This window comes from Impatiens glandulifera, chromosome 3 (assembly GCF_907164915.1).
Source record: "Impatiens glandulifera chromosome 3, dImpGla2.1, whole genome shotgun sequence".
NCBI classification, from domain to species: domain Eukaryota; kingdom Viridiplantae; phylum Streptophyta; class Magnoliopsida; order Ericales; family Balsaminaceae; genus Impatiens; species Impatiens glandulifera.
Window position 1 is genome coordinate 1652742 of NC_061864.1, and position 15204 is coordinate 1667945.

Here is a 15204-nt window from a genome sequence, read left to right on the forward strand (position 1 = left end):
TTAACAAAGGAACGAAATTTCTGTTATTTATGATTTAAAGATCCAATTCGAATCTAGACAAAAGAAGAATGATATTGAGCAAAACAACATCTTAGCCAGCCTCACTAATATTTTCCTACACCCAGAATCCAGATGATGTGAGAATATACAAATTCAACAAAATGACCAATGATAGGACCGACCAGGATTAAGTTTCTCTGGTATACAACTTCCCCTAAAAAAGAAACAAAAGCAAGAAGATGTGGAAATAAAGGTTTGGCTTGTTGTTGTTGTTGCTGCTATTCTTACTATGTTGAGTTCAGTCATTCTGTTTTTTCATGAATAAAACTACCGACCACAATCTGAACAGGGGTGGCGGCTACAAGTGAACCAGCAACTACACCTCCAAGAATTCTTCCACCATCTGAGCTAGCCAGAGAAACACTAATACCACCTACTCTGTTCCTTGTTCCTCCATTCTCAGACGGGGTAAACGATCCATTCAAAGACAGTATTTCAAATCGACCCTTAACACACAACAACAACAACAACAACAAATCATCAATAAAACAATAGAAACTGAAATTATTATGTATGAATGAATGAACAAACAAACAAACAAACAAGAACCTCGTGTGCGATTGTACCACCCAATGAACTTAGTGTAACAGTTGAAACTGCACCACTTCCAGATAGAATGCATATTGCTCGAGACCCTTCTTGAGAAAATGATAGAATCTTCGCAGCAACATCCTAAAGGAAACAAAAACATATAAAAGTAAGATTTCATTCATGATTATTCAGCAATTTTTTATACAAGTTATTATTAATGATTACCTCCCCGGCATTAACGATGATAATGTGAGGTGTGAATCTAGCACCGAAGAAGGATAACCTTTGATCATCTGTACAGAAGAAGAAGTAGAAGTAGACAGTAGTTTCTTCTATTCGTTCATATGAAGGTTTCAATAATGGCCCCACTTCAATATACGAAACAAAACATTCAAATTATTATTATTATAATAATCAAAACATGCAAAATTACCTATAACGGGCCCCACCGCCCGCGCTTTTCCCTTATCACCGTAATCGATTAACAATGGCGGCGCCGACATTGAAAGCGGTTGTGGAGACAGAACAATCGGCGGTAATGCTGATCCATCTACTATGTACTTCCTTGGCCGACCCCTCCTCCTTGCTGGAGTAGTTGATAACCCAGTATTTCCCTGTTCTACAGAAACCGACTCCAGCGTCGGACCCACTTGAGATGATCCACCGGTTTCATTAGGGTTGTTGTTGTCTGTTCGTCGCACAACACGGTAATTAGATGGAACATCGGATCCAGACAATATATATCCACTGTTACTGTTTCCTTTACCTTCCATTGGAGAGAAATCTTTATAAAACGAGTTTTCCAGGAAAATTTCACCGAAAACACTTGATGATTCAACCAGCCGGAAATGTTACGCCGGAAACCCAGAAAAAGAGAAAGAAGAAAAGGTTTAGGGTTTATCCAAATCTAGAAAATACAGATTCAAACGACAAATGAAAAAAAAGAAAAAAAACTGGAATCGTTGTTGTAAACTAACACAAGTTCTAGATACTTCTTAATTGATGGAAACAGAATTTCAAGAATCAAGACAAAGAAACACGAAGAAAAAGGTCTACAAATTTTCTTAATTTCTATTCTGACAAAATGGGAAATTTATTTAATTTCTAATTAATTTGATGCAAATTAAAATTAGGGTTTTCTTTACTTTACTCAAACTATTGTTAATATTTTTGCAATTAAAAAATATCAAATAATTGTTTTTTTATATTATAATAATTATTAAAGAAAAATAATTTATGTAATTTGGTTTTGAAAATGTCCGTCTAATTTTTCTATTAATAAATATAAGTATTATTATTTTAATGAATTTTTATATTAATAAATTGTGATGAATAATTTTTTATTGATATTTTCTATTAATTTGAATAAATATGACATAAATGTATAAGGACATGAATACATATAATATTTTGTTAATTTATATGAGAAATGTAATATAAGTAGAGTATTTAATTTATTTGTTTGCTAGGAGGAATTCAATGTACCTAGTTATATTAAACAAGTAAATGTTAAATTAATAATAATAATAATAAAATATGATAATTGTAATTTGTAGTGGGAAAAAAAGTAAAATTATGTATCCATTTTTATGAGGATAAATTATATTAAAAGGCATATATAAAATATGTCACCCACATTATACGTTACATGATTATGTTATGTCCATATAATATAGATTTGTATATGTGCATAATTAATTATTCTATTGTAAAAGAGGTTCTTAGCCAAAGGGATTTAGACATAAAAAGGATCTTTTATATTCTTAACTCCCTTCTTTCATTTTTTTTAAATACTCTAAACACATTTATTTGGAAAAATGATAAATCATTAAATTAACTTATGCCTTAACTTAACTTGTAATGAATGGACTAAATTGATTTTAATTATGGTAACACTATTTTCGTGATGATTGTGTTAAAGAATTAATTATCCATTTTAAATATGTAATTTTACTTAACTTATTAGGACAGTAGAGAGATTATAAATATTATGTCTATTTTTTTATTAAAAGACTCCTAAATTGGATATTGTATATATCATCTTTCTTAAGTGAATAAACTCTTAATTGAAAAAGAAATAATGAAGTAATTTCTACATTTTATCATGTCATTCTTTTCTTGCTTAAATCCATGAATCTTTATCCTTGGTCTATAAAATATGAGACAATACAAATTTTATCAATTTGACATAGAATGATGTTAAATAAAAAGTCACACTAATTTTTTTAAAAAAAATTGAGACAATCAAAGTAATGAAACTTATCTATATATAATCAAAATAACAAGAAGTGCCATAGTAGGGCTTATTTACATATTTCTATATATTGAGATAAAAAATATAAAAGGCCTACTTAAAGCATGTTAAGAAAATGGTATACTACAAAAATAAATGATTTATAAATAGAAAGCTTTTCATTCAGGCCCTTATGTTTTTGTATTTTCCTAATTTTCCCCACTTGTATTTATTCACTATTAGTTATCTTAACTTTTAAGTTACTTTTTTATTATTATTTTATTATCTTATATTTACATCGCATGTTTTCCAATTTTCATTTCCTTGTACTATGATTATCATCGATTCATCACTCATAAGTAAGTGTCAAATCAATGTTTTTTATAACATTTAGAAGAACAGAGATAATAACTATGTGCGCGATTAAATATGAGTTTTTACAGACTATTTATAAAATATATAAAAAATAAGTAATAATTTAAGAAAATATGATATTTGTTTTTTTAACCAGAGTTTGATAATCATCATTTAAATGATAAATATATATTAGTTGTCAATATATTCTTGATAATAACGAAATCATATCCGTATACATGTCTTTAAAACAATGGCAGTAATAATAACAATTATTTTATACAAAAAAAAAATGTAATATTATAATTGAAATATGATAATATAATATGAGATTTAATCCATTTCTTAAAAAGATCAATTAAGAAAAGAGGGATAGTTAAAACATTCCAAACAAGTTAAAATACATTTAATTGTAAAAAAAAAAAACTGACCATAATAACTTAGGGCATGCTTGGTACGTGGTTTTTGTACTCAGGAATGAAAAAGGGAATGAAATGAGATGTTTGGTTGGTGGTTTTGATTCCAGGATATTGATTTGATTCCCGGATACTCAGGAATCATCAAATCCTCTCTATATTGGGAGGAATGAATCCCATTCCGGAGTGATACATTTTCTCTCCCATTATCTCCACTCTCCTATTTTCTTTCTTATAATTATAATTTTAATATTATATATATTTTATAATTATATTATACGTTATTTTATAATTAACATAATAATAAATTTTTATTTATTTATGAATAAATAATTTCAATTATTTAAATAATATTAAGGAATTATTTAAAATAAAATTTTAGTGATAATTACAATAACTAATAATAATATAATTAATTTTATATAATTAATTTTAAATATTATATATTAATAATAAAATTAAAATAAATTAATTAAAATGTAAAAATATAAAACTAAAAATATAATAACAATTTTATATAAAAAATATTAAAATATTAAAAAATTAAATATGAAATATTTTAATAAAAATTATTATTAAACAGATTATACCATGTTATAATATATTATTAAATAAAATATTATATTTTATTTAAAATATATAATATTTGAAAGGCTTTTTCTTATATTATTTATATTTAATAGATAATTATTTATTTATAATTAGTAAAAAATTGAAACATTCAACATTTTTTTTGTTATAAGTATTTTTATTTTTATTTTGAAAAAATATAATTAATAAAAAAAATATTATATGTTTATATTTTATTAAATGTCACTTAAATATTTTATATATTTTAAATGTTACAAAAATAATAATAATTTATATTTTTAATTTAATAAAATAAAATTAAAATTAATCATAATTTTAATAACAAAATTATATTTATAACTTTTCTCTTATAAATCCAAACGTTATCAATGAGAATGGGAATGATTAAAACTCTTAACCAAACACTACACTTCTATCAATCATACCCATTCTCATTCCACACATCTATCAATCCCAATCCTATTCTCATTCCTTTATTTGAACCAAGCACCCCTTCAGTTATAAAAAAAGAGTTAAACTAGTAAAAAATACATGAATTAAAGTGAAAAGTTATAAACTATAAATTGTGGATTATTAACTGATAAGTAATTCTAAATGAAAAAGTCTTAAATAAAACAAAAAGTATTAAATTTAGTTCCCACTTAAATTAAAATGCAAGTATTGTTTAAAGATTAAAATTAAATTGTGAATTTCTGATCATAACATCACAATGAGGCCTCTAAAGGAATAAATTGCAAATTAGAAGGCCCAATACTTTCTCTCATGTATGTCTCAAAATTAACTATATATAAAGCAGCCCATGTATAACCTAATTTTTTAGACATCTTTTGTCTTACCTATTTTTATTTATTTTTAATAAATTTTCTTTTATCTTCTCTCTAGATTTGTATGGACTTTAAAGTTAGAAGCCTTTCAAAAACACAATTTATATTTTTCTAAATCATAGTTTTTTTAAATTAAAGTAAGTTAGTACAATTTTGAATTAGATAAAAAAAAAATGTAATTTTTTGTTTTTGTTGTTGAATGTTTGAAGTTAGCTTGATCCTACCTACATGATTTACACTTTAATTTAAGATATTTTAAATAAAAATTTATTCCATGATATTTGTATTCTTATAAACAACTTAGTGGGTTAAAATGGTTATAAATGATAGAATTTATAAAAAAAAAATAACTCAGAGGATTATATATATATAGAGAGTGAATTGATATTATCCAAACCTTCTAGATACTTAAATATATAATAATAATATTAGTTGACAATCATCATTATTTTGTATTATAAATTCTAACGAAGACCTAGCTAGCTAGTTTATGGTATTCTTGTAATGGATATTGGATGATAAAAAAAATGGTCATTTTCACATATACTTATTATCAACTCATGATTTGGATAAGTTGACAAGTAGAATATATATATATACAAATAAAATAATAATAATAATAATGTCAAGTTGGAGTAGTGAGAGGTTGCTTAATGCTTAGGCGACAGGGTCATTTTCAGTAATTAAGAGCCTCCTTAGTCCTAGGAAGTAGGAATGGATGGATATATATTTATCTAATTCAATTATATTTAAGCATTATATATAAATATTATTAATGATATATATATATATATATATATATATATATATATATATATATATATATATAAACATGTTACGTATATGAACGCTGTCATATGTATGATCACACAGCACCATAGAAAATATATCTTCAATCCTTCTTTTTTTTTGGAATGCTTGTCATTTTTTTTACTCCTCTTTATCTGCTTCTCTATGATGATCATTTCCTTTTGAATTGTTATATATATATATAACTACTAACTTTATTATTATTAAATTGATTGACATTAATTAATTTTAAGCAATTGTTTATTTATTTAAATATATGATCTTTGTTTAAGCTGATTATTTCCGTTCATTTAATTTGACTGGGGTTTCATGTTTATCTTGAAAATAAGTACTTTTTTATTTTTATTTTGTAAAGCTAAATAATAATAAATAAATAAATATAAAGAGGTATATATGACCAATGTGAAATTGCGCCAAACATCATATTCTCTTAGCTAGGATCTAGAATAAATATTGCGTTCACAAGTGGAAAATGACCTAAATATTTATTCAATTACATCCAATATATATATAGTCAAATTCCGGCGACTATTCCTAATTGGTTGGAGATATATATATATATATAAGATATGACCTTTAAATATTTAATTTAGAGATTAATTAAATTACAACAAAATAATTAAGTAAATAGTAACCACAGATAGTTAGCCATTTTAGTAACATTTATATATCTTCTTGTTATTATTCTTAATTATTTCGATATCCCATGCATGATCAATCTAGCTTGTTCCCTTTCATGTATATAACAAGCAGAGTTGACATTATTAGTATGCAACAAACAGATAATTCATTACTCAAATTGAGTTATCAATTATTTAAGAATCCATGATATTTGATATATCTTATGAACCACTACTATTAATTATTATTTGAGTTATTACCTTATTGATTTATTTCATTCATAATTAATATCTTGAACAACACACCCAAACAAATATTATACATTAGTTGAAGATAGTTAGTGTATCCGGAAGAATATATTTATTTGGGTAAATTAAATAGAAGAATTAATTTTATTTATTTTTTAAATAGACTTGGGGATTTTTTTTGTTGGAGTTGATTTAAATAAATTTTGAATTATTTAAAAAGAAATGATTGGTGTAATTAATTATGAGAACTTTATTTTTTTATTATTATAAACTTTAAAAAATATTAATATATAATAATAGAAAATTAAATAATAAATTTAGTGATTTAATTGATAAGAAAATATATTAAATGGTAGGATTATTATATATTTAGAGATTAAAAGAAAGAAAGTAAGATTAAGGTCTCTTTGAATTTGAATAATTAGTTTCTTTTGGTTATCATCCCAATTAAAGGGAATGGAATGAATGGGGTTTATATATATTAGCAAAAGTTGATGTACGGATTTAGCATTCACTGGTAAAAAAATGGTCAAAACCGAGAGTTAAAACTCTCGGTTTTGAGCACATATCTTTCGGTATAGACTAAAATCCGAGAGTTAAGGTAAATGTCGCCATCCCTCGGTATTGACTCCGTCGTTAAAAATAATTGTGTATTTACCGAAAGATGTCCTCTAGTTCTCGGGTTTTCTTCAATGAGAAAAACCGAGAGTTATTAGTTTAACCTTCGGTTTTTCCCTCGAAAGAAAAACCGAGAGTTATTGATTGAACCTTCGGTTTTTCCTTAGAAGAAAAACCGAGAGTTATTAGCATAACCTTCGGTTTTTCCTTAGAAGAAAAACCGAGAGTTATTAGCATAACCTTCGGTTTTTCCTTAGAAGGAAAACCGAGAGTTATTAGCATAACTCTCGGTTTTCCTTCAAAGGAAAAACCGAGAGTTATTAGCATAACCTTCGGTTTTTCCTTTGAATAAAAACCGAGAGTTATTAGCATAACCTTCGGTTTTTCCTTTGAATAAAAACCGAGGGTTATTAGCATAACCTTCGGTTTTTCCTTTGAAGAAAAACCGAGAGTTATTAGCATAACCTTCGGTTTTTCCTTTGAATAAAAACCGAAAGCTTCCATTTATCTTTCGGGGTTTCTCTTAAAAATATACAAAATAGCCGTACTGATTTGTGCTCAACCGAAACCGCATACCGAAACCTAAAACCTGTTCAGCCAGCCAAACCAATCAATTCGTAAAACAAAATCATCATTCCAAAATTCTCCAATCAATCATCCCAACAACAAGTTTTACATTAAACATTAAACATATTCAATCAATTCATATAGTCGAAACGTCTTAGAACTAGCTGGTGGGGGGAGGGGGTGGTTGATATTGCCGCATAAACATTTCAAAATTCTCTAATCTTGCATTCAATTCTAACCTTTCCTTCTCCTGTTTTGCACTTTCCCTATCCATTCTTGAAATCAATTCTACCTTTTCCGCTTGGATTTGATTAATCTTTTGTGTTTTTTCTTCATCCCTTTTCTTCAATTCCTCAAGTTCCATCGCCATTCTTTGATTCTCCTCAAACAATCGATCAGTGGCTCGTTGAGAATTGTTAGAACTCCGTCGATCTTGACGAAAGTGTGTGGGTCGGACGCCTGATCCCATACCGAATACTCCCCCATGTTTTTGTGGTCCGAACACTCTCTCCGTCAACTCAAAGTCTGATATTTCCGGTTCGTTACTTAGAACTTCCTCCATCTCAACCTGCAAATTTGAAATAATTTGTCAATTATATAATAATTTATAAACTAGTTATAAGTAATTTAATTAAATTCAATTCACTTACAATTTTCTCTTGAACGCGGTCGTCCGGTACGGGAGTTGGGTTTTCTTTTGTCGGTTTTGGGGTACGGGTCCTCTTGAACACTTCAACGACAGATGGAGCCCGTCCCATTTCAATCGCCTGTTGAAAAAAAAAATTATATAACTCGTAACAATCTTTATATTAAGTTATTATATAACTCATAACAATCTTACCAACTCTTCTTCAATTTGAGCGAACGGTCTACTTCCCGTATGATGCGGGAATTTCAGCTGCTTTCTGTTAGCTATATTTGTGTTACTATTTTTCTGAAATTCAAATAAAAAAATTGAAGTTAGAATAACTAATATCATATTTTATTTGAATTATGAAACCATACCTTAAATTTCTCCGTAAAGAAATGGTTGCGACACACAAACTCCCAATCATCTCGATCGTAGTCTGGTGGAGGATTGGCAAGTACCGCGGCCTCGTCTCCATTATGGATGCGGATATATTCCTTGTGCAAATCCGAGCGCCATCTATCTCATATTTGTCTGACGTGTCCCATTGCGGTCTTTCGAAAAGAATCAATAGGACCATTAGTAGCCTCGAACGGATCCTGAAAATAAAAATATTCAAATGTTTTAAAATAATTATTGAATGATGAATGTATAATTAATTAATCTTTACCTTCGCAGCATTCCAAATGTAATCCAATTGGTCAGCACTTAATGCCTTCCACTTCAAAAGACGGTGTGAGACGGCTGAGGGATCCCGCACAACCGACCCCACATGTCTAGACCACCTTGTTCTTCCAACGTCAACACCTCCCGGCCTCCCATCTACCTCTCTAAAAGTGAGAGGAATCCTTGTCCCCGCTGGTCTCTTAGATAACGCAATATTCTTGTTTTTCCCTCGTCTCTTGCGGGCACAAGATTCTTCAAAATAGATTAAATTCATAATCAGATATGTGAATCAATTCAAACTATAACTAATAGTAAACAACTTACCTGTCGATGATGGGTCGGGAGTCGATCCATGCTCCTCCTCTTCATCCACGTCCTGAGGGTCCTCGTGACCCTCGTCATCAGCCTCATCGTCCTCATCCCCCACATTAGCAAACGTACTCTCTACAAACTCTTCTGCCTCAGCAGCCTCAACATCCTCGTCTGCTGGGGGAGCAGTAGCTATCGGGACTACAGCAATAGGTGGTGCATCTCTAGTAGACGATTCTCGGAGCCTCAAGTTTTTTGATTGTGCAATGAGGTTCTGGTACGGCTTTAAGAGTTTGCTGGGTGTTTTCCTCATACTCCACCAAGGTTCTTCACTACCTTTAGACATTCTTAATGCATACACCATTAATAAATGAGCGACTAATTGAAATAAAGTAGTAATAAGAAATAATATATAGTAAAAAACAGATAATCTACCTAATTAATCTGATCTATATATTTGTAAACCGCGGTTTTATTTTTGTCACAATCTTCCAACCGGGTCGGGCTGACATATCAAGGGCGTAGAAGACTTGTTTTGCTTGACTCGCCAATATATACGGGTCTTGACTTTGGGTTTTTAAAAATCGGTTTACATTTATACTTACGAAGCCATATTTATCCACTTTCACTCCTAGTTCCCCCGAGTGTGTATCAAACCACTTACACTTGAATAAAACAACTCGTTTGTGAGAAAAGTATTGCACTTCGATTATATCTGTTAAAACTCCGTAGTATGACATAGTTTCAGAACCATTGAACCCTTCGACAACCACCCCACTATTTTGAGTTGTCAAACCTTCGTCGTGTTTTTCTGTACAGAATTTGTATCCGTTTACTTTACACCAAACATACATAGACGAGTACATACTTGGACCTTCTCCTAAGATCTTGAGGTCTCTTGATATGTCGTTAAATTCGGTTAATTGAGCAACCTATACATACATTTACCCGACATGTAGTTGTTAAAATAAATATAAAGAGTTAGAATATATGGTTTATAATGAACTCACTCTATGTTTGAAATATGCGGCAAACGTTTCTCCACGAGACTCGTTGTTATTGCAATACTGCATGTAATCTCTGCAAATAGAGCGAATATTAAAAAGCATACTTTTTAATGCTAATTAATAACAGCAACATAGAATCTTACATGTAAAAAGGTTCAGCTTCGGGGCAATTTTTTAAAATGTATGAATGAGCTGTCACTCGATCGATATAATCCAAGTTGTATATTTTTCCGTTAGAAAGGTCTTCCAACGATGAAAATATAGAAATGCCCGAGATTTCAGTTTGTGCATTTTCTTGCTCTTCTTCCTCCATATACCTTGCACATAAACTAATACTCTCATTTACAAGATAGCTCTCGCTTATAGAGGCTTCTGGGTGGTTATTATTCCGCAAATATCTTTTCATTGTACCCATGTAATGTTCAAACGGATACATCCATCGATACTGAACAGGTCCCCCAAGCAAAGCCTCAAATGACAAGTGAACCGGGAGATGCATCATGATGTCGAAAATTGACGGCGGAAAAATCATTTCAAATTTGCAGAGTGTCAATGTAATATCCATGTACAATTGTTCGAGGTCCGCTTCAATCAACTCTTTGAAACACAACAACCGAAAGAACCGAGACAAATTTACTAACGCATCATACACATTATCTGGAAGTAATCCACGAGTTGCTAAAGGAATAAGATATTCCAACAAAATGTGACAATCATGACTCTTTAATCCCGAAATCTTTTTCTCTTCCAAATTTACACAACCACTGATATTTGAGCAAAAACCATCAGGCAACTTGAGATCTTTCAAGAATTTCCAAAAACGTTTTTTATTATCGGATGTCAAAGTGAAAGGCGCTTCTGGATAATGAACCACTCCTTCATCATTTATAGGATGTAACCATGACTTTATGCCTAATAGTTGTAAGTCTTTACGCGCTTTAGGACCATCCTTCGTCTTCTCTTTCACATTCATTATTGTTCCCAACACGCTATCACAAATATTTTTCTCAATATGCATCACATCCAAATTATGTCTCAATAATAATGATTTCCAATAAGGCAAGCGGAAGAAAATGCTCAATTTGTTCCAATTGTCTCCCCGCGTTTCATGATATATCTTGGTTTTCTTGCTTAGATCCGTACTAAGAATTATGTCTTCTAGGTCTCGTGCTTGCTCGTAACTTTCTTGACCCGTTAACAATCTAGGGGGCTCCCCATAATCAGTTCGACCATCAAACGACTCTTTATCCCTTCTGTATTTGTGCTTCGGTGGAAGGAAGCGTCTATGACCCATGTAACATTGTTTGGAACCATGAACCAATCGAAGAGATACTGTATCGTTGTTACAACAAGGACAAGCAAATTTACCTTTCGTACTCCAGCCCGATAAATTCGCGTATGCGGGAAAGTCGTTAATGGTCCACAACAATGCCGCTCGCATGTTAAAGTATTGCGAGGCGTGTGCATCAAACGTTCTCACACCAGTTTGCCACAGTTCAGTCAACTCGTCGATCAATGGCTGGAGAAATATGTCAATCGCATCTCCCGGACTCTTTGGACCCGGAATTAACATAGATAAAATAAAATTGCTAGAATCCATGCAAGTAGAGGGTGACACATTATAAGGAACGAGAATAACCGGCCAAACACTATATGACTTTTTTCCATTTGCAAATGGTTGAAACCCATCGCTTGATAAACCTAGTCTTACGTTTCGAGAATTAGACGCAAAATCTTTATAATTTTCATCGAACGTTTTCCAGGTTAAGGAATCAGCGGGATGTCTCAACGTATCACTATCAACTCTTCCTTCTTTATGCCATCTCATTATTGGAGCCGTTTTTGAGGACATGTATAGTCTTTGCAGTCTTGGTATTAGAGGGAAATATCTCAACACCTTCTTTGGAATGAATTTCCCATTTTGCTTCTCTCGAACTGTCTCACTTGTTTGGTCGACTTTCCATCTTGAAAGACCACAAACTCTACAAGAATCTTCATTTATGTCGTCTTTCCAAAATAGCATACAGTTGTTCCTACATGCGTCTATCTTGTCATACTTAAGCCCGATATCAGTAATGAATTTTTTACTTTCGTAGTAGGAGTTTGGCAATTGAGCGTCAATCGGTAATATGTAGTCTTTAAGTAGACGCAACAACATATCGAACGAAGAATTTGTCCATTGACAGACATTCTTTATGTGAAGTAGTTTCAACAGTGCCGATGATTTCGTTATTCGAGCACCTTCATACAATGGTCGTTTGGAATCATCAAGCAATTTATAAAATCTCTGCGCATCTTCGACTGGTTCATGGTTGTTCGGGACATCATTAACGTTGGAGAACATATCGTTTACGAAATTATGCATATAACGTCCTTCATTGACCTCTTCGTTAACTGTATTATTCGTCTCCGTTCTCGGATCGTTGAATTCTGGTACGGCATCCTCTGACTGATCATCATCATCATCATCGTAGTCATCGCCATCTTCATCGACATCTTCATTAACCACTTGAGTAGTACGTCTTTTTTCTCCATGACAATACCAGTACTCATAATGCACATTTATTCCATAAATGATGAGGTGAGTCTTCACTTCGTCTATTTCCATAAACGGCGTGTTCAAACATTTCACGCAAGGACATTTCACTTTTTTGTCGGGATGTACTCCTAACAGCAAACTCGAGGAATTTGTCAACACCTTCCTCGTAATCTGGATGATCTCGACGTAAGGTCATCCAGCTTTTATCGGGTACTTCCATATTTCTAATAAAATGGAAAAAACCCGCATTATTAATTACTTAAATTTGTCTAAATTAATTAGGCTTACATAATGTTAACATAATTTCTAACTAATCTATCATTATGCAACCAAAATTCAATTTAATCTAATATTATAACCAAAATTCCACATAAACAAACAATAATAAAACCTAACATAAATCTAACTTAAATCTAACTTAAATCTAACATACATATATTCTAACATTATTTCATTCATACACATTTCAAAACAATAAATTATAATTCAACATTATTTCATTCATACACATTTCAAGCCTAATCTAACATAATCTAACATAAATCAAACATAATACCTAATCTAACATACTTGAAATCAAACATAATACCTAATCTAACATACTTCAAATGAAACATAAATCTCGACTTAAATCTAACATGAAAATCTAACATAAATCTAACATTAAACTAACCTAACCATATAATAAACCAACAAGAACTAACCTTGCACAAACAGAGCGACGAAGAAGAGCAGCGGATGTAGATCGACGGGCGTTCACCGGGCGACTGAAATTTCTAATCCAAACCTAATAACAATAACCAACATTAATATAACCAAATATTCAAACCAATAAAACTAACCAAATCATACTCCAATCAAACTTCAATCTAACCAAAATCAAAATTTTAAACCTAATCAAACAAATAACCTAATCAAATACAAATAACCTAATATCAAACAAAAAACCCAAAATCAAACTACCAAATCATTAATCTAACTAAAATCAAACTAATATCACCTAAACTAACCAAAATCAACCAAATTTTCAACCCAATCAAACAAATATAACCTAAAATCAATCAAATAACCTAAAATCAAACAATAAACCTAATATCAAACAAAAAACCCAAAATCAAACTACCAAATCATTAATCTAACTAAAATCAAACTAATATCACCTAAACTAACCAAAATCAACCAAATTTTCAACCCAATCAAACAAATATAACCTAAAATCAATCAAATAACCTAAAATCAAACAATAAACCTAATATCAAACAAAAAACCCAAAATCAAACTACCAAATCATTAATCTAACTAAAATCAAACTAATATCACCTAAACTAACCAAAATCAACCAAATTTTCAACCCAATCAAACAAATATAACCTAAAATCAATCAAATAACCTAAAATCAAACAATAAACCTAATATCAAACAAAAAACCCAAAATCAAACTACCAAATCATTAATCTAACTAAAATCATACTAATATCACCTAAACTAACCAAAATCAACCAAATTTTCAACCCAATCAAACAAATATAACCTATAATCAATCAAATAACCTAAAATCAAACAATAAACCTAATATCAAACAAAAAACCCAAAATCAAACTACCAAATCAATCAAATAACTTAAAAATGAAACAAATTTAACCTAAAATTAAGCAAATATAACTTAAACTTAAAAAATAAACTAACCTTTGTAGGGCGGCAGCAGACGGCGGCAGCAGGCGGCGGCAGCAGGCGGCAGCAGGCGGCGGTTCCAGTCTTCAATCACCGGCGTCGTCGATCCAAGCGTGGGCAGCGAACGGCGTCGTCGATCAGAGAGGAGGCAGCGAGAATCAATCTGCGTGGCGGCTGTCTTCAATGGGCGTCGCGGCTGTCTCCAATCGGCGTCGCGGCCGTCTTCAATCGGAGTCGAGGCGGTCTTCTGTCGGACGTCGTCTTCGGGCGGCGTCAAAATTCGTTCGATGGAAGGCGGCGCGGAGAAGAGAAGAAAGAGGAAATCGGGTAAGAAGAAAACGGGGAAGAAGAAAGGGGAAAAAGAGAAGAAAGAGGGTGTTTTATTTTTTTTTTAACTTATTTACCGAAAGTTTTAGTCAAACTCTCGGTTTTTATCAATGTAAAACCCGAAGGTTTTATTAAAACTCTCGGTTTTTATCAATGAAAAAACCGAAAGTTTTATTAAAACTCT

General features: G+C 31.0%; 1 protein-coding gene across 1 annotated transcript; it reads right to left on the reverse strand.

Moving 5' to 3' along the window:
- Window positions 1-302: 302 nt before the first annotated feature.
- LOC124928821 (AT-hook motif nuclear-localized protein 2-like) lies at window positions 303-9789 on the reverse strand. Its single transcript, XM_047469072.1, has 5 exons — window positions 9492-9789; window positions 1025-1357; window positions 817-884; window positions 610-732; window positions 303-506 (listed from the first exon to the last, which is right to left on the reverse strand). Exons 1-5 carry the CDS (start codon window positions 9787-9789, stop codon window positions 303-305), a joined length of 1026 nt encoding a protein of 341 aa, XP_047325028.1.
- Window positions 9790-15204: the final 5415 nt, after the last annotated feature.